The sequence below is a fragment of the Micrasema longulum genome, unplaced genomic scaffold (genome assembly GCF_059751315.1).
Source record: "Micrasema longulum isolate JH-2025_06_02 unplaced genomic scaffold, ASM5975131v1 h1tg000402l, whole genome shotgun sequence".
In the NCBI taxonomy this organism is placed as follows: Eukaryota; Metazoa; Arthropoda; class Insecta; order Trichoptera; family Brachycentridae; genus Micrasema; species Micrasema longulum.
In genome coordinates, this window is record NW_028277602.1 from 1218077 (window position 1) to 1239628 (window position 21552).

Below are 21552 nucleotides of genomic sequence, written 5' to 3' on the forward strand. Positions count from 1 at the left end.
CTGCGAGTAGATTTTACTCCGCCAGTATCGATTAACAGTGTAATGTCGGACTGACAATTGTAAACCACGGGAAACATAGTATTTCGAATGCACAACAAAGTGGAATACTACTAGTGATCGTGTTCATTTTCGTATTTTCATTTCAGCACATACTAAACAAATACTGTATTTTATTAATGTACGAGTGATCACGATTGACGTTTGAATATTTTTTGACGTTTCTGTGTCGAAAGGATTTTAATTGAATTTTGTTAAGTGTCGTAAAACCGTAGATATTAAAATAGTCGATCCGAAATTACATAGACACCGAAGATAAACATATTGATGCGAAACATTTATTTATATGTAATTGTTATTTCCGGACGCGAGTCATCGAGGGGGCGAAAATAGAAAATAGTATAAGATAGTACATAGTATCGCGTGCATACAGTAGAGTTGTTAAGACGGGCGGTCAGGCCGGAGGTCGAGCCGGCAGAGGGGCGATGGCGGCTGCCGGCGGCGGCGGCGGAGGGTAGGCGGGGCCACGCGCCCCGGCATGGAGCTGGAGGCGCTGGGCGGGGCGCGGGGCTCCGAGTCGGGCGAGTCGGACGACGACGGGGGCGCGCGCGCGCGGCCGTCGCTGCGCGCCTCGCTGCTGCACGTGCTGGGCAAGCTGGCCGTGTGGCGCCGCTGCGAGCCCCGCCCGCGCGCCCGCCCCCGGTCGCACCCGCGCCCCAGCACCAGCACCGACTACTTCAAGTCCTTCTATGACTGCGGTGCGTTGTCCCAACTGAAAATAATACTATATAACTGACACCTGCAATTTAATTGTGGAACAACTCACTTCTACATACTTCATACGAATAGCTACTACTACCTCAATTTGAGACAAATCAAAGAGAAAATAAACATTATTCTCACCCCCAGAAGTGCACTGTCGTAAGTGTAAATTTGGCTGTTTTGAGTTATGAATTCAGTTTAACCACATTTTTTTTCTTAGGAGAACACTCACGTATTCCTACGATTTTTTCGTATATCCCACAAACTTCAGTATTATTTGAAATCAATTGAGTAAAATATCGATAAGAAGACTGCAGTAATTACGATGCGACAGTGTTCTTCATATTTGAACAGTAACAAATGTGCAAGTACCACAAAACGGCATTATAATCTCAATATTTATTAAATTACGAGCATTAACCCTTATCTTGGCTGAACAAAGAAATATTTTTTTACACATTTGATAGTAGAAAAGGCTCCAGAATCTTAAACAATATTTTTTGTTTTAATGAAAATTTATTATGAGTTGTGATAATGCTGTTAAGAATGAAAAATATGGTAAAGCAGCTTTAACTAAATTGTGTTTATACACGTATTTTAGTTTATGGGACAAAATAAGATCATAATATATATCCTACAGGATACATTGCCAAGAAAAGGGTTAATAAATTTAAAAAAGTTTGTTTTTGCTCTCCTGCAAAACGGCCAATTTAGAAATACCACATTGTAGTTCTGGGGGTGTGATATATAACTATTTAATAACTTTCTGTTCCTTTGCATTTATTATTTCTGATAAGGATGTCACGATTCACGATGTATTTTATGAAGATTACTACTACCACTATTGCCGTCACGCCATTTCCCCATAAGGATGAACGATGAAATACATTCCTAGCTTCTTCCACATTAATACATCTTGACATACATGCTCTTTGATTGTGTCTGTTTTTGACATGACCGGACATGAGATATTGATTTATCTGATCGTGCTACGCGTTTCTTGGCCGTCTTAGTTCTACGTTGCCATTTATTAGCGGCATAATGTCTGTTTTGTCGTACTTTCGTCATTGCTGTGCCAAACCATCTTGATGATTTTTAAAAAATCTTATCAGTTGACCTGTCTCAGATTTGCAGTCTGATTTCATTACCTGTAATACCTACATCGATTTACCGCACAGTCGAACGTAGTTTTGCAGAAAGCAGCCAGTCCACAATTTTGAAAAATGAGATAATGGAGTTATCGGGTGCAGTAAAGTCAATTCTATGTTCTGCTAAAAACAGCCAGACCGCTTTCATACAAAAAACTATAATAATCACCTTCTGAAAATAGTATCTCGAAAATATATAGTAGATCGGGTTGTGGTCCTGCGGCTAGTGTCTCGGACTCACGGACCAAAGTTCCGTGGTTCGAATCCCACTTTACCCCAACTTGATTCCATTTTTTAATAGTGAGTTATTTACAACTCGTTGAAAATGGCTCTCAAAACTAAATATTTGGGTAAATCATAAGAACACAAATATTTATTTTTTAAAAAAAAGTATCGTTCACAAAAACAGCATTTCTCAATTTGCAGAAAACACCCACAACACTAAAAAAAAACTTACGGTACTTTAAAAATCATTAAAACTGGTCAAATCCATAATTAGATTTTTGTTTGCATTATAAAAAAAAACGAATGTATTCCTTGTTTATCATTTGTCAAAGTCAAAAAAGTTCTAACTATTGTGTAGATTTGATAATTCACTCTTTTCATAAAAATGCTATTATCTCAGTTTCATTTTTCTATGGCTGGATGTTTTCTGCATAACTACGTTCAGTTTCAAAAACAATGTCCAAGATCGCATTTCTTCCGCGTTCTCTCTGCTTCCAGCCTTCCTCTGCCAGTTCTATGTTTCATTTCCATACATATCGCACCTTTAAAAACAAACCGTTACTCAACGAAATTTTTCAAGAATTTAGTTTAAAAATTTAAATAAATATCCCCAAAAGATGGCTCAAAGCACCATGATCTTAAATTCTATTGCGAAAAAGCCTCGCATTAATTTAAGCTCCTGTGTAAAATTTTATATTTTCGTTTAGTAACGGTTTGTCTTTAAAGGTGCGATATGTGTCGGTTATATTTATTTTTATATGAAAAAATTCAGGTTAAAAAATACAAATAGTCTTCTTTGCACTACGAATAGGTCAAATAGACGAAATTGTATGGCATAGCGGAATAATTGTATGCTGATCTATCGGTTCCGACGATAAGGCCCATTCTTAGAAACCGAGATGTTGCGATAAAATAAATACGTACCACCTATTTGAATTATATTATGTGGAGATTATAAATGTTGTTATTTTGTGACTTATGACCACTATGTTAATATTGGTATATTTAAATATGTAAACAATATGGACATAATGAGGAAGTTCAGTGTCTTTTTTTAATTAACCTATTTAAAAAAATATATATATATATCGTATTATCCGCGCTATGATTTTTTTAAGTTTTGTATTTCTGAAATAACTCCGCGTCTGATGTCAGAGGTTGTTCTATGACACTTCTTCCAATTGGTTCGTTTACGGTGACCAAACCGGATATACTTCAAAGCTCTCATATCATGAACCAGTGACGTCATTCAAAGTAGTGCGTTTTTATTTAAAAAAAAAAAAATTGTACATTTTTGAAGAAATTTTACTGTACAATTTAATGCTCTAATTTTTTACCGCGCGCAAGAAAACTTTTTTGTATCCAATTTCCCGTAGGGCTGAAGTTCCTCACTGCCCGGCACCTAACCATTTACTGGAATAATAAAAGGCCGATTCATTAAAAATAAAAATAAAATTAATACCACAAATATTCACTGACAAAATTGCCGTAAACTGATCGATAATTACACATACAAAACAGTTTATTTTAACTAATTACGGAATGAAGTGTTTTGCAAATCTGTATACTTTTATCATTTTTTTAAAAATAGTATTTTACAGTGAACACTACTATAGTACATATTTCCTATAGAGGTAGCCAAAGGAAATGTAACATTGATTTTTTTTCTTCTTCAGTTGATAAATTCATCAACATTGCAAATTTTAATGGGGAAGTTCAGCCCTACGGGAAATTGGATACAAAAAATGTTTTCTTACGCGCGGTAAAAATTAGAGCATTAGATTAGAGTAAAGCTTCTTGAAAATGTATTTTATTTTATTTTATTTTATTCGGGAAATCAACAGTTCTACATACATATTTATAGTAAATAAACAGATATAGTGTATAAACTCAGAACTAATAACAGATTTCCACATAGTATACAAAGTTAGTAAAGAAAATATATTACATATCAAATAAATACATACAATTTATACATATAATAATGTTATTTTCATGTACTTAATAATCAAAGATTTTTTTTAATATTTATTTTAAGAACATTAAATTACTGTAAATTGGGCGGGATTAGGACAAGAATGCTTGAAGAGAGGATAAGGAGGGGAAGGGAGATGTACATATTTATTATTATAATGTCCACTAAGTTACATAATGCATTTTTAGTGTAAATTTTGAATCTGACAGAGTGATGTTTGTGTAATCTATATTTTTAAATTTTGTTTTGTACACTGAAAAAGTCCTACGAAAAAAAGCATTTTTAACATACGATGTTTTACTTATTGGTACATGAAACAGATGGTACCGTCTACAAATCCTGGCTGGCACATATATTGTTATTAAACCAAGCAGCTCTGTACAGTCAACCATTCCTGTCATAATTTTGCAAGCATTAATTGATCCGCACACACTCTGCGGTATTGTAGAGAAATGATTCCATGGAAGGTTGAGACAGTGAGAGTTGATACATAAGAAATACTCGTTTTGTATTTAAGGTACTTTATAAATTTGTTTTGAATATTTGTATGAAAAAAATATTTTTATAAAATTGAACTACTTTGAACGACGTCATTAGTTTATATGAATCGACCAATGATAAGAGAGTTGTGAAAGATTTCCGGGTTTACGTTACGTCAATGGACCGATCGGCAGAACTGACCGAAGAGAAGCGTAAGAGAACTTGAGACGTCACACGCGGAGTAATTTCAGAAATACAAAACTTTAAAAAAATAGTAGCGCTGTTAATACGATAAAAAACATTTGGATTAGTATAATAGTCTATTAACATTTTTTTTTTTAAATACCACTGAACTTCCTCATTGTTGAATTTGGACCTTTTTTCCATTTTTCATTTTAATAGATTTACGGACTAAGTCCTTTTTTAACGTATCTATTGCGACGAAAATAATCATATACCGTAATATAAAAGTGGAAACGAAACAATATAAAGGAAAAGCAAAGACAAATAAATGTAATGGACAAAAAGGGAAGTCGTCAACAAAAAAATCTCGTTTATTGAATTTATTGATTCAATTAACTGCTATCATCATTCCATGTCCGCTCCCTAGTTGGAGCATATGGTGTCCACGAAGATCCTCCAGCCATCTCTGCCGGCTGCCAGCTCCTGTGCATCCTCCCAAGTCAGGCTCGCGTCCCGTAGTTCTTACGTGAACGTCCAGGACGTCGAGAACCTGACGCCTTGTAAAGTAGACAAGCGTGGTTAAAGCTCTCCAGAGGCATCCGCAGTACATGGCCATACCAACCGTATCGCCTCCGCTTAATGACAGTTGTCACCGGAGTTCGCTTTGTCCGTTCTCTTATTACTTAATTCCGCACAAAGTCAACTAACTGGTATAAAAGCAGTAATAAAAATAACGTTTGAACATAGACAGAATAGTGAATGTTTTACAGTGTGCAATGTGGCCACTTAAAACTGCAAATGAAAGTTCAAAAGCCCAATTGCCTTTACTTCTGTATTTCCTTCTCAAAAATATGTACATCTTTAAAAATAATGTTTTTTTTTTTTTTAATATATTTTTTGGATTTCCATGGTGATTGGTTTTTTTAAAGGGATAAACCCTCTAAGCCTCTATCACACAGGCTTGTAAGCAGGTGGGAAAGATATGATACGGAAGAAAGATGTTAAAAATACATCACAACACCCAGACCAATAGGTCCATATTTATCCTTTTTTAATATATAGTATATTTATTATTTATATAGTTTAAACTTCAAGCCGTCGTCGCTTTATTACAGTATTATTTAGTGAATACATATAATTGGATGGCAGGCCCTACTATGTATACATTTTATATAGTTTTTTTTTTTTTAATATTCATTTAACCTGTACATCTGTTTGTATTCGAAATAAATAAAATAAAAATAAATAAAAAATATCGCATACTACGATTACCGATAAATACATTAAATAATTAATTGTATTTTCAAAATCAATATGGATATTGTTAAGAAATGCATTCATACATAAATTTAAAAAAGAACCTAAAAAAAATACGTCGCTAGAAAAACGCAACATATTTAGCCTTGACAGTTGTGACGTCAAGATTCCTGACAATGTTCTAAACAAATTGGAATGGCAGGAACAAATAAACATATATCGTGACGTATTATGGGCGTGGCTAATAATAATGATAATAATAATAATCAAAGTTTATTAACAAAAATAACAATAACTTTATCTGCTACATAAACACTTAGGTAATAGATTTCTCTGGATCATGTCTAGTCTGCCTAACTAGGTACAACCTGTTTTAAGGCAGACATTTTTATGCAAAAATAAACAATAACATTACTACCTACTTGTTAATATACTATACAGTTATACAAGATTGTATGATCGGGTTGTGGTCCTGTGGCTAGTGTCTCGGACTCACGGACCAAAGGTCTGTGGTTCGAATCCCACTCTACCCCAACTTGATTCCATTTTCTAATAGTGAGTTATTTACAACTCGTTGAAAATGCCCCTTAGAATTAAATATTTGGGTAAATCGTAAGAACGCAAATATTTATTAAAAAAAAAAAAAAAAATTATTAGGAATTTATCTTTAGTAAATTGTCCGATTTTTCTTGACCTAAATCCAGTAACCATTTTTTTACAAATTTCTTAAATTGAATTGAATAATGGAATGAAAGTTTTTGCGGAATTTCAAAAATACAAATTTAAAAATATTATGCTACTAATAATTAGCAAAAAAATTTTTTTACTGGACAGTATTTCATAGACCTTTATTACTTTAAAAAGGGGGAAAAAATATCTATTGAGAATAAATCTGAAGCCCATTCTGTGACCTAAGAGCTAATTTTATTATTAAAAAAGATTGCTTGTAAAGCATTTTGATCTTAACAGTATTTTTCTTTAAATTCACCTCTGAAAACGTCCTCCAGCTCTTCGCAAATTAATATGTTCGTAATATGTTAATCTCAAAAACTCCCTAAAGGGTGAAATCCAGTCTTTGTCAAACTCGAAACATTGTTAAAATAAATAATAAATAAACTTGGAAAAGGGAAAGTTATTCCAACCCGAAGAAAACCAAACTAAGGGATTGAAGCTGTACAATGAGTTAAGCTAGGGTTTCCTAGGACAGCGGTGCCCGTATCTTAACGGCCGTAGTGAACGGTGATGCGGTGGACAGCCGTCGTAACGGTGACTAGAATTGTTTCCTAGGAAAACGGTGTTGATAACACCGTTAAAATATAAAACCACTCTCTAGCCACCTCTACGACGGCTGTCCACCGAATCACCGTTCACTACGGCCGTAAAGATACGGGCACCGCTGTCCTAGGAAACCCTAGCTTTACCTGAAGAAAAAATCGAAATATTTAAATTAATTTGAAAAAATACGTTATTGAGAAATTTTGTTTAAAAAATTGTAATATTATTAAAAGTTTATATTAGTTCTTAAGATGTTATGAACTAACTTAATAAAACATAAATAAACAATATTTTGAGTTTGTCCAAATTTTTGTAGACAAGGACTGGATTCAACTCCCCGGGGAGCTGTTTATATTAACATACTACAACCGAGATGAAGAACATTTAAGATAAGGTAATATAGAAATCTAGGCATCTACAGGGCTTATGACCTGTCAATGGCTGGTTTAAGTGGCCACTTTACACACTGTGTAACATTCACCATTCTGCCCATATTTGAACATCTATATTCCTTCAATTCTTTCATCTGTTGATGTTTGTGAAGTTAAAGAGCTGAAACCTTTATTTATGCGGGTGAGATTCATCTAATTTAATTATTTCACCTACATACTAGACAAAAAAAAAAAAAAAAATTCACGCGTTGCCTAGTATGTAGGTGAAATAATTCAATTAGATGAATATCACCCGCATAAATAAAGGTTTCAGCTCTTTAACTTCACAAACATCAACAGATGAAAGAATTGAAGGAATATAGATGTTCAAATATGGGCAGAATGGTGAATGTTACACAGTCTAAAGTGGCCACTTAAACCAGCCATTCATAAGGTCAGGTCATAAGCCCTGTAGATGCCTAGACTTCTATATTACCTTCTCTTAAATGTTCTTCATCTCGGTTGTAGTATGTTAATAAAACATAAATAAATAAACAAAAGCTGAACATTTCTTGCTTATTTTGTAATTTATATTTCTTTCAATTTTTATAATTAGTTTTTATGTTCATGTTTTAATTTTTTATTTTATTATTATTGATTTTAAATTGTTTAAACCTCACTCAATAGAAAAACACATGTAACCAAAATTCTTCTGTTTAAACACAGGAAATCCTAGCTAGTCGGGACCTACAACAATGAACCTCTGTGCATTATAAAAACAGTGAAATATTTTTTTTTAAATAAAATAATAATTCAAATGCAGCATGTTTTGATCATCAATTTGTTGGCAGTATAGATATAATAAATTCCTTAAAATAACTTATCTAAATTATGTTTTTTTAATTATTTTACAGAAACAGAAAGAAGAATACGAGCTAATAACAGAGAATTCAACTCACAATTCCACTACGCTGTAAGTTAATTTTCATGTTTATTATAAATAAATACATTCAGTGTGTGCCAACAGATAAAGCTAACATAAATAAATTCAAGTGTGTATTTTTGTATACATTGTGTTTTTATTGATTACATTAGTTGTTTAAATATCGGCTTGTGGTGTAATGGCTAAGCCACTCGACTCACGCACAGAAGGTTTCGGGTCTGATCCCTGGTAAGAACACGAAAACTTGAATGTAATTTTTCAAAAGTGCCATGATCCAGGAATATGTAACAGAAATATGTTTGTATGAAGAAAAGTGAGATCGCGTTTCCTCTTAATATTATTATTTCCTCTCTTTATTTGCAGAGTAACTACATAAAGACATCCAAGTATTCTCTGATCACATTCCTGCCCCTGAATTTGCTGGAGCAGTTCCAGAGGCTCGCCAACTTCTACTTTCTGTGCCTCCTCGTTCTGCAGCTCATCCCCGCCATCTCCAGTCTCACCCCCATCACCACCGCCATCCCCCTTATCGGGGTGCTCACCCTCACCGCTGTCAAGGACGCCTATGATGACTTTGTATGTTCCAATTCGCTATTACGTTCCCAACGATTACCTTAAACACCATCAGCGTAGACTATTTCACAATAAAATATATAAGACCAGCTTGCCGGTGATTACATATTACGTTGAAAGAGCTGTCTCTAGGTTGATCAATACTATACAACACAAATCTATCAAAATGTTTCTGCTATTGATGTCAAACATTCAAATTAGTTAGTAAAATTGGTATTGAAGTTCATTGTAATTTATTTATATTTTTATATTACATGATAGTTTGACACTTTAATCCACTTATTTTGATGGAACAATAACCGGATTCATAGCAATAATATATCGTCGGTGATTCTACAACACCGCATAACTATCAATAATAAATAGAAGCAAACATACAGAAAAAATTACCAGTTCAATAATTATAATGAAGCGAGAGTACATTTTAAATTCAACTCTTTGAATAATAGACGACAGATTACTGACTTAATGTTTCTATTTAAGCTTTTAAATGGCATTACTGACTGCCCTTATTTACTTAGTTTAATTAATTTCCATGTACCTTTTAAACATACCCATCACACCAAATTATTTTACTGCACCGATGTAAACACTAATGCAGCAAAAAATTCATGCATAGTTATAAGTTAGAAATATTTTTTAGTCTAGTATTAAGTATCTATTATATTATAACCGTATTATTATTGTTTATATGACTGTAGATTTCAACAAATATTTTCATTATAATATATAAAAAAAACATTTTTAAAGTAAAAACAGCCTAATCTAAAACTAACGGCTTTTAGAAGAAAAAAAACCCATTTTCTGTCATGCTCCGTGTGCCTGTTACAGACATTTTATTGAAAAACCCTTTCATAATCCCAGGTAAAATAACTTAAATAATGCTCTAAATGCAACAAATAACGAAGGAATAACGAATGAAAGATAAGAAATAAAAACTAACAAAACTAATTTATTTCAGTAAAACATTTCTGTAAAAAAAGACAGGCTACTCGGTATTGCAATATCACCAACAATATTTGGTTATTCAATAAAAAAATAGTGGAAAATGACATACAGAATTAACGACGCACTGAGTACAGTTATTGCTAATAAAAATATGTCAATCGAAGCTAGACTGGCAGTGCTCAATGAAGTTTTAGTCTCAATACTTATGCATGGAAGTGAAACATAGAACTGCCAAAGGAAGAATGAAAGCAGAGTGAATGTGGTCAAAGTGCAACCTCTTGTGTGGAAAATCAATCTATGACAGCGTTACAAATTATGAAATCAGGCAAGAGTGCAAATCTAAAACCGTTAAAATTGATAAGATTAATAAAGGGTCTCTAAGATGGTTTGGTCATGTTGAATTAATGGGGGAGAAAGAATAGTAAAACAGGTATACATGGCGAGAATGAATAGTATCGCAGGATAACGACGACAGACGAGGTGCATACAATTACATGATTATTTTTTTAAATTACAGCAAAGGCATCAAAGCGACTCTCAGGTCAACAACAGGAGGTCGAAAGCCCTCCGGAATGGGAAGCTCGTGGATGAGAGGTGGGCCACGGTCCAGGTCGGTGATGTTATTCGGATGGAAAATGATCAATTCGTGGCGGCAGACATCTTGCTTCTCTCCACCAGCGAGCCCAACGGTCTCTGTTACATAGAGACTGCAGAATTAGACGGGTCAGTTGCATTTTCAAATCTCTGCTTTGATAAAAAAATATTATTTGTTGCGAAAGAGAGTCAGACAACTCGAAACCTGGAGACGCAAATAAACTGTTCAGTAGTAAAAACAAAATGTACAATTTAAAAATAAATCATTATTTTATGTCTACGAATGTTGCAAATCTGCAAAATATCAACAGTACCGGGAGGTAAAAAAAGCACTCGGAAAATAATTGTTCATGTTTATATTTTTTATTATACCAAATGGATATTCTAAGGAGGGCTGTACAGGTTCAATTTCCTCTCCAGCAGAGGGACTCAGATGACTTGTCAAACATGGTTGTCAACTGATTGAAGACTTTGTTTTAAAAACCTAAAATGTAAAATGTCATAAACCATTTATTTTTCAGAAGAGTGTTTAAACTGAATAGGTTTTACTATTTTTTTTGTCTTTTAATAAAATAAAATCATAGATGTACTTTAAGTACACTGTATAGAAATTGGAAGTTTTATAAATATTTTATACATATTTAAATAAAATTTTAGTATGACATTTGCTGTTTTTAGACAATATTTGGTGGTCTGTGGTTTTTACTGCAAACTAAACAAAACTACACAAAAAATAGTACGAATAGTTGAAATAAAAATAGGATTTTTTTCAAAAACTTATATAGTAGTTGAACTCTCCATTTGTAAAAATATTCAACTGCTAAAAACCTAAACAAAATAAAAACCACAACACCTTTAAACTGTCTAACGATGAGTGATAGATAGATTGGCACCACAAAGTGGTAGAAATGCTCATTAAAGGTTATTTTTTGTTCATTCATACAAATTGATGTGGAAAATTACTGTTTTCAAATAAATTGATCCGGACAATTGCGGCTTTCAAAAAAACACCGTGTTTTTAACGGTGAATTTGAGGTACCTATGATTTTTTTAGACATATTTGGAAATAACAGTTGTATGGACGCATAGACAATGAATAATAAAATCTAATATTGTTGTTTTGTATTTTTTTTAAACATTTGATGTGTTTAGAATGCGGTCAACAATTTAAAAATCGATTTGAATGATTTCTCAAAGAAATTATAGCCATGACCTATGTAGGCTCACCAGCATATTAGCGATGTATTATTTTGTAGATATCCATTGAGATTTATTTCCTCGAGCCTGGGCGTTCTTTGCTGCAGTTAATTTTTATAAATTATTAAATATTATCGCAACAGTTCTATTTTTTTTTTAATATTTCAGGGAAACAAATTTGAAATGCAGACAGTGCCTAGTAGAGACAGCAGAAATGGGGCAGGATGAGTCATTAATTGGCACATTCGATGGTGAAATTGTATGTGAAGTTCCAAACAATTTGCTAAATAAATTTGATGGTAAGATTACTTATTATTTATTTATTTTATTAAGGAACAATGACAGATGACAAGATTACTTATTATTTATTTATTTTATTAAGGAACAATGACAGATGACAAACATACAGGATGTAATATCGTGGGGTAATTTCACCATACAAATGTGTGATTTTAGCGGGTAACACAAAAATGCTGATTTTGAAGTTACCTGGTTATAGTATTTACCACGCGGTGTAATATTACTGCAAACAATAATTTGATAAAAAAAAATAATAAAGTACAAAAGCTACAAAAACTAGTTTAAATTTTGAACATTACCTTGAAATTCTCAGTTACGAAAAAAATAAACAAAAACTTTTATAAAAATTTCGAGGCCGATGATCAGCCCAGTAGAATTAAAAAGGTTTAAAACAACTTCAAACATGTAGAAAGTAAAAAGTCTTATTAACAAAATGTGTTATTGGTTTTTTCTACGTGAATTATTATGATCATTTTAGGTGCCTTATCATGGCAGGGGAAACGTTATCCCCTGGATAATGACAAAATACTACTGCGGGGCTGTGTTTTGAGGAACACATCTTGGTGTTACGGAGTCGTCATTTTTGCCGGGAAAGATACCAAACTGATGCAGAATAGCGGGAAAACTAAATTCAAGAGAACCAGCATCGACCGATTGCTGAATTTTCTCATCATTGGAGTAAGTTTCAAGAACAGTTACTACATTTTCTTTCATATAATTTATTTATTGAACTTTTTCTACAATTGCGTTTCTTGTACATTGAGAGTTTAAAGCCGTGTCTATTTTTTTCGTCAACCTATGAATAAAATTGTATAAATTCTTTGTTGAGTACCAATGGAATTAAGGCCATTATAACAAAATAACAATATTTTCAGCGTGTTCACATCTTTATAGACATATTCTGGAGACTTCTTTGTAGACATATTCATACACTTCCATTATCCACAGAAAATCAATATGCTTGTGTATTATAATGTATAATGTGAGCATGTATATAAAAATAAACTGAAAATGTCATATTTAAATGTGAAAATCAACTACCGTCAGGCAGAATGGTGAATGTTATATCATCATCATTCCCTTTCCGCACCTAATGGTGCATAGGGTACTGCATTAGTACTCCAACCGCAGCATATTTTGATCATTTATTATATATACGAAGGCTAGATGATCGTCTCGTGCTTCAGGTGCCAGCCTGGGGACTGTGAAATATTCCAGTGTACTTTTTTACTTAGCGTGTCCGGTTGGATTATATCCTGCCACTCCAATATGCGGCGACAGATATCGCCTTGTCGTTTGGCACAATTAGGTCCCCAGGAGTGCAGCCTTCCTCCATGAGCGGGCATGTCAATAAGTGGCTGTCGTCCTGGGTTGGTACCAGAAAAGTACCCCAACCTTTGAAGATTTTTTTTACATCGTTTAACACCCACCCGTAGTCTATTGAGGGCGATCCATATGGTAGGTGTTCACCTCCTTGGATACCCTCATTTGGATCCATCCACGGTCTCGTTCCAAGATCCTGTTGCTATAGTTCTTCTCTCCGCTGTTGTGAGGATTCAACAGGGGAGGTGGCTTTGATAAAACTTTTTCTAGAACTCGGACGCGAGGCCGTCGGTTGATGGTGGTGTAGGGGATGTCTAGGATCGTAGGTTTGTTTGTACCTCTCTACTTCTGCGGCTGTCCTTCTTCGAATGTCTGGTGGAGTTGTGGTGGTGTTCTTCCAGTGTAAAAGCACCTTGGTAAATAAATATTTCATATCAACTATGTCGGGAATCTCTTAACTCAAATATATTTTTTTTAGAGTTGTCTGACCAATGAAGTGGAAGATTGATTCATGTATTCATTTTATCTTATGTTCTTCCACAGATTGTGTTTTTTCTGCTGTCGATATGCTTCTTTTGCATGGTGGCTTGTGGGATCTGGGAGTGGCTGTTTGGTCAGCGCTTTCAAGTTTTCCTCCCGTGGGATACCCTAGTTCCCTCGGAGCCCATTGGTGGCTCAGTGGTCATCGCCTTCCTGGTCTTCTTCTCTTACGCCATAGTGATGAACACAGTGGTGCCAATATCACTTTACGTCTCAGTTGAGGTAACTAACTCTACAAACATGATTGCATTTTTTACAATACATTTTTTTTTATTCAATATACAAAATATGCACATAACAATGTGGAAGTTCAGTGTATTTAAAAAAAAACCTTTTTTAATAGACTATCAAACTAAGCCAAAAATATAATTTTTTTATGTATCGTATTATCTTCGCTATGATTTTTAACGTTTTGTAATTTTGAGTACACCGCCCGCGACTTTACGAGTTCAAGTCGGTGAGTTTTCCTAACATTTACCCATCAAAACTTGCTAAACGTTGTAAAACACGGCTACCCGGAAACTGGAAATCTATCACAATTCTATAATTGATTCATTATTGTAAGCACGTGTTCATGTGAACCTGTGACGATTTAAAAATAATAATTCATGTGTTTTTGAGAAACTTCTCTGTACAACTAAATGATCAATTTTTTGCCACGTGTAAGAAAACACTTTTATATCCAATTTCCCGTAGCATTGAACTTCCTCATTGTACTCCCGTGAGTTAGCAAACTCATCCTGGGACAGATACTATTAATTAGATCAGACATAATCAGATATGCATGGATATAAATAGTGGACAAATCTCGGAAACCTTCGAGGACAAATTAACATAATATGTACAACACTAACATAAGTCAAAGGTTATCAAGGAACAGCTTTAGGAAGATTTTTTCATAAGGACATGATTTCCATTTGCACAACATAAAGGTACTGATTTAGTGTAAAAAATTAAAATTTTATACCATTGTTCAAACATGAGCATTTAGAATTTTAATTGATTGATTGAATTGATTTACTGATTACGAACCTTATATAATGCGGATCATACATAAGTAAATAAATTAATATTCCTTGAGTTTATTTTACTACATTCATAATTTGCATTGTTCCAAAAAATTTTTATTATAAAATTTATATTTGTAGCACTTACTTTCTGAACATCCATTATTATAATATGTCGTTTTTATTTGAATTCCAATGCTTTTACAACCATAAATATAAATGTTTTTAAAGCTATAATTTATCATTACCAAGAGTTTGTTTATTATAACAAGCCTTAATTAATGTATCCTTAGCTTTTTTTAATAAATTATTATTTCATGTAATATAAAAAAATATGTTGGCGGCCTCCGTGGTGTAGTGGTCAAGACGCTTGACTCACAAACGGAAGGTTACGAACGGTTCGATTCCCGTTAAGAACACAAAAACTAAATGTGATTTTTCTCAGGCCTCCTGGCCTGTTGTGGTGCAAAAAATAAAAAGGCCATTAATAAATAAGGCTGTATAAAAACGTTTATAAGATTAGGATTTGAAATAAAATATTACTTGTAAAGGCAATCAACTATAAAAAAATGTTTAAAAGGCACGCAGTGCAATTTGAAGGTCTAAAAAATCCAAACCCAGGAACCATTTTTGGAAACAGGAAAATTGGTAAACCCATTTGGTTTACTAATGCAGTGCCCTATGCACCACTGGGTGTGGAAAGGGGGATGATGATGATGAATCAAAATTAAAATTCTAATGAACCAGTGAAGTTTCCATATGCATATATTGCATCCTAAAGTACATAGTGATTTATTGACTTTATTTTTTGATTTACAATAAGAATATTTTAAGGAGAAAAAAAACATCATTAAAACTCATTTAATAATTAGCAGTTGAAAGAACAATATTAAATTTAATTTAAAGACGTATATGAGAGAAAAGGGGTTAGTTACTAATTATAATATTGCTGCAATAACACTGAAGGAACATAAAAAAATGTATAATAAAACCAATTGTATTAGTTGTTAATATATAAACAACATCTTCCAACTCTTATGCTATCTGCTTATATGGTTATTTTAACTATTTGTTACAGGTTATAAGATTTGCTCAAAGTTTTCTAATCAACTGGGATGAGAAGATGTATTATGAAAAAACAGGCACTGCTGCGAAGGCGAGAACAACTACGCTAAATGAAGAATTAGGTAAAAATATATTTGTGTTTTATTACCTTTCCATTTTCTTGATATGAATACATTTAATATAATATTTATGTGTTTATTAGTTAAAATATGTTTTAGTTTATTTTGCACAAAGAACTGTATTATTCATTCCGCTTGGACACAGGAAATAAAATTATATCGTGTAGCACCTGCTTTAATCCTCATGTATTTTTTCGCGTATAGTTACCTATTATCGACTCCTCTAACATGTGCGGTAGGTTTGCATATTCTATCATATTCTAATGCGATACTCTTCTGACATTCCGTCAGTCATCTTCCATGTGTGAGTCAAGCGTCTTGACCACTACTACTCAAGGCTCTCTCGGCTTATCGATCTGTTTTCCTTGTTTGGAGCTTTTTGGCACTAGAGCACGCCCTGGCTCTCACCCTGTAAGATCATGTTATACTGATCTGCCACTGCCTATCAGGTTGCTTACCCTATTTGGTTCGCCTGATTCTTTGGTATGACATTAAACTTGATTAACCTGGATCTAGTAGTTGATCACTAGTACCTCCTCAGTTATGTACGATTATTGACTTTTAGGCCCTTTCGCAAACTTCTGAATACCGTGCGAGGCATCAGATTACTAGATACAGAGAGCTGGGCTGTTGGAAGTACCATGTGTTCTGTCCCTTGGCCAACAATAACTCCACTGCCTCTCAATCTGTGAAGTTTGTGCTTGTCTACTCGTGTACTACTCGTGTAACCTGCGATAACTAATATGTTTAATTTTATAGTGCTTATTTTTTTATGTTTATAAACTGAATTATGTTTTTTTATTTTGTATAAACTGAATTTTATATATATATATATATATAAATATATTCGAAATATAACCAGAAATGTTATAGTAGCTAATTTCTGTATGTTCAATCACCAGATGTAAATTTCTTGATTTCAGACACACCAATAAAAAAGTTTATGTTAAATGTACACGTTTAATTAAAATTTTAATATTTTCAATCATAACATTGTGTTGCGTTTCAGGACAAATTCAATACATTTTTTCGGATAAAACTGGAACATTGACCCAAAATATCATGACATTCAACAAGTGTTCGATAGCGGGCCGATGTTACGGTGATGTGATTGACGAAACTACAGGTGAAATAGTTGACATCACTGAGGTATGTTTTTTAAAACGCATTTTTATTTATCTTCATTAAGTTTCTCCCTATGAATTATATTTTCTCACCTAGTTTTTGCATAATATATTATACAATCAATTTTTATATATATTTAGTGTTGCAAGTAGCACTAGAAGTTTTTGGAATAATCGTTATGGGTTTTCCAAACATCATTTCTCTCTCAAAAATACATATTTTTTGTACAAATTTACATTATTTGCATGCATTATCATTAGCCCACATGCACTTTAAATTTCCTAGATAAATATGTGCGTGTCTTAATAGTCTGGACTGTTTTTATGTAGTCGGATTTTACGAGGTTATTTTTCAGTGCAAGATGCATGTTGATCAAATGGATGGTTAGGTTATCTTTTGTACAGTTTATTCCATTAATCATTATTTATCGATATTTATATATTACAACAACAGAGATGGAGAACATTTTAAAGAAGGAAATTATTTATTGCACAATTTTATACTATTGTGTTTGTAAGAATTTTCCATATTTCACTGTACAATTTTTTTTTGTTTTTCTAATCATTTAGTATTTTTATTTAACATCAGCTAGAAAAAATATCTTTTGCCGTTAACCCTGTAATAATATACTTTTATTTGAAAGTATATTCTAGTTTTCTTTTTTCATAAACTAAATCAAGGCAGTTTTTTAATAATAAAATGATATTCTCAATTATTTTTGTTGTATATTTTACCATCAGTACTACGTGTGTAATGAAATTGTGTTATTATTTTTAACACTCTTTATTTTGATTTAATTCAGAACTTTAAATGTAAAATTTATTAATACATGGAAATAAATACCCACATTTGTTTTATGCAAAGGTTTTTAGTTGTTAAGAAGCATGGATTGGAACTTATTGTTGAATGTTCACATTGTTTATATTAAAATATGGATAGAAATTATTATTTGTTAATGCACACAATGTGCCCACAGCTTATGGAAACTGAAGAATTTGATATACCATCAAAATTATGGAAAATAATTCCATTTATAATAATATTTGTACAATACGACATATTGATTCCTTTGAACTGCAATAATTCATACATAACAAGTTTTAACTTCCTTTGATCAAATAATTTGAATATTGTATTTTATTCCATTTATGATAACCTTCTTTCTATGCATCTGTTTCATATTCACACAGTTTTTAACTATGGAAACAATATGACATTATTATTAAGTATTAATAATTGTAATTATGTATTCATTTCAACTCTCAAGATTCCATTTATTCAAATTACTTATGCAAATCAATTCACAATAAAAAATATACGTTTTTAATCACAAATTGCCGATCTATTTAAAAAACATCTTGTGTTTAAATTTTTAAGGTATTGTGTACTATTGTGACATTTTCAGACTGCTGAATATTACCCAACCTAAAAATGCACTGAGATGGCATTATAAAACATTTTTATTATCTAGTATATTAATTTATAACTAAAATGAAGATATTAGTAAAGCTATGGTTTCCTAAGAAAGCGAAGTTGTTATCTAGCGGCCATGATACTGTGAAAGAAAATTGACAATTTAGACCAGCGGGCAGTTCCCAACATTTTACCATGCGCACCTCCCCCAACTTTCTCCTAAAATCACTACGCCCCACCCCCCCTTCGTTATCATTCTCAATTTTAAGTGAATTAACATAACGAATTCATTAGTTATTTATACCTTGATATTGAAGCTTGTTTAGCTTTGGTTAAAAGTAAATTGGTTCTATATTTATTTTATTATAATGAATAACCAAAAAGTTAGTGCTTCATAAAATTTTAGATTAAAATAATAATGGGCATGTTTACTTTTAATCAAATGACAGATAAATAATCAGCGTACAAAAGTTCGTCATTATAATTAGTGAAACCAATGGGGCTACACTTTATTAGTAGTCAGTGCACAGCGGAGATCATTTTCAGCATGTCTATTACTTTGTTTTGTCTTTATACCCAATGTTCACAAAGATAGGTAGTTGAGAATAGCAAAATGACACGCAGGGCTTCTTCGCCGACAATAAGATAGGTCACTCTACGCCCCACTGGTTGGTAGCCCGTGGTCTGGACTAACTAAACATTATAAGTAGGTATATTTGAATTATAAGTAGGTATAGGTCATCGGAAGTAAAAAAAACTATAATTTGAAGGAGAACGAGATGTTTGCAAATCATGCTACAGAGTGTGCAGTGTATTTCATGGTTTAATGGAAATTTCAAAATTTTCACAATTTTTTTAAAAAATCATTTAAAATTTCGTTATTTTCAGACACAAAAATGTTCTTAAACTTTTTGTACCGCTATGACGCCCGTCCTGCAAGTGACGGCACTGCTGTTTAATGTTTTGCTCATAGTTATCACTCTAGGAAACCTGCATTATCTAGTTTGCACATACAACATTTTAATGACGTCATCCAGCCCTACAAAATGGCCACTATATGACGGCACCGCTCTCTTAGAAAACATACCTTAATTACTCGGATTACAATGAATTCTCATAAAAAATGTCATTAAAAATAATAAATCTATATTATTTTTTAAAAGGTTAAGAAAATAGATCTTAAGAAAGTCTTACAAATCGTTTAAACTCATGTTATGTACACAGCCTTATTTAAAGAAAAGGAAGTTAAAATGGCACTATTTTTAAATACATAGGGTCATTTCTTAAATGAGGAGATATTGTGTCACTATAAAAAAAAATCAGCAACAAGAGTCCAAGTATGTTAGTTAGCCTACATGGTTTTTACAAACATTAATAAATAAATGCATCTTTTAATAATACCTTGTTTAAAAAAATAATAATTGTCAATTGTTGTTTTTTATGAATATCATAATAATAAGTGATGTAGCAAATTCAAAGTTTCCTGTCGCGCATCCCGGGGTATAGGTAGCCCGTGCATGGTTTTACCCCGTCACTTTTTTTCCATTTGTCACACACGTTCGCGATCACACCAAACAGCGGGAACATGCGGGCGAGTCGGGCAAGGTGCGGCTGGGTGTGCGCTACACGGGGGCCACCGGGGGCTGCCACACCAGCCTGGCTGCGCTCCTGGACACGGAGACACTCCCGGGGCGGAGCACCCCGGGCCCCACCCCGCACAGACCTCAAATGCCTAACGCACCCAACACTCTCACCACCGGCAATGTATGCAATCTATGTTATGTTTTCTACATTACACTGGAACCTCTTTTTAAACGGGGGATACTTTCCACACAGTACCGTGTAAAAAAGTATACCGAAAAACGAACAATGCTGGATACAATGACGTATAGTAAAAAGACACGTTATTATCTAAAATATCACACTCAGCGGAAATTCTGCCGCCGATCTTCCGCGGCGGAGCGCCAATACATTTGATTGCGTTGATTTACCATTATAGGGCACACTACGTGGATGACCGGTGGTTCCGTTGGCGGACCTGGGCGGACCGCTCCCCTTCGGCGTCTGTTCTGTTCTCCGTGCGCGGATCTCCCATCGGCGTATAATCGGCGAAGCATTGCATGTTTTCTAATGGGATGCGCCACATTCGGCGGTTGGTCCACACCGATTGTATAAGGCTCGATAATCGACGATAATCCATAACGGAATATGTAATGATAACGATATATCTGTTTTTTGCACAGTTTCTGTGCAATTAAAGCATTTTTTCATCTCACACGATGGTATATTTTTTCATAGCATCACGTCTGGTCACGATAAAAGTCCGTTAGAGAATGAAGGCACGGAAGGCATCCACGAATTGAAATGCCATTTACTTCGCACTAGTAACATGTCTATTTAATTATACGGTCATTGGCTGTGTTTCCTTGTATAAAAATCAATTCGGCATTTAAAAAATTGTATTTTTACTATTTATTGTACCTTAATTTAAAAAATAATATAACATGATTTCAAACTATTTTTAAAAATCGTAACAAAGATTATTCACTTTCACCATCATATTATATTATACGCCAAGTAAATAAAGAGTGACGTGGGCATTCCAATATTGAATAAATATGTAACTATTGCTCATTGTTAAATTAATGTTCAAAAAATTTTTGACAAAACTTTTGTACAGTGTTATTTTGAAACTGTGTTAAAAGAGGTTCCAGTGTTTTTTCTCTTTCAAC

General features: G+C 33.3%; 1 protein-coding gene across 1 annotated transcript in view; it reads left to right on the top strand.

Moving 5' to 3' along the window:
* Positions 1-423: 423 nt before the first annotated feature.
* Positions 424-21552, top strand: part of ATP8B (ATPase phospholipid transporting 8B) — a 38968-nt gene continuing 17839 nt past the window's right edge. The window contains 9 exon segments of the mRNA XM_088225964.1: positions 424-755; positions 8588-8646; positions 8980-9192; positions 10655-10860; positions 12097-12227; positions 12707-12906; positions 14095-14313; positions 16177-16285; positions 17292-17431. Coding sequence (XP_088082090.1) covers positions 536-755; positions 8588-8646; positions 8980-9192; positions 10655-10860; positions 12097-12227; positions 12707-12906; positions 14095-14313; positions 16177-16285; positions 17292-17431 — 1497 coding nt within the window. The 5' untranslated portion in view covers positions 424-535.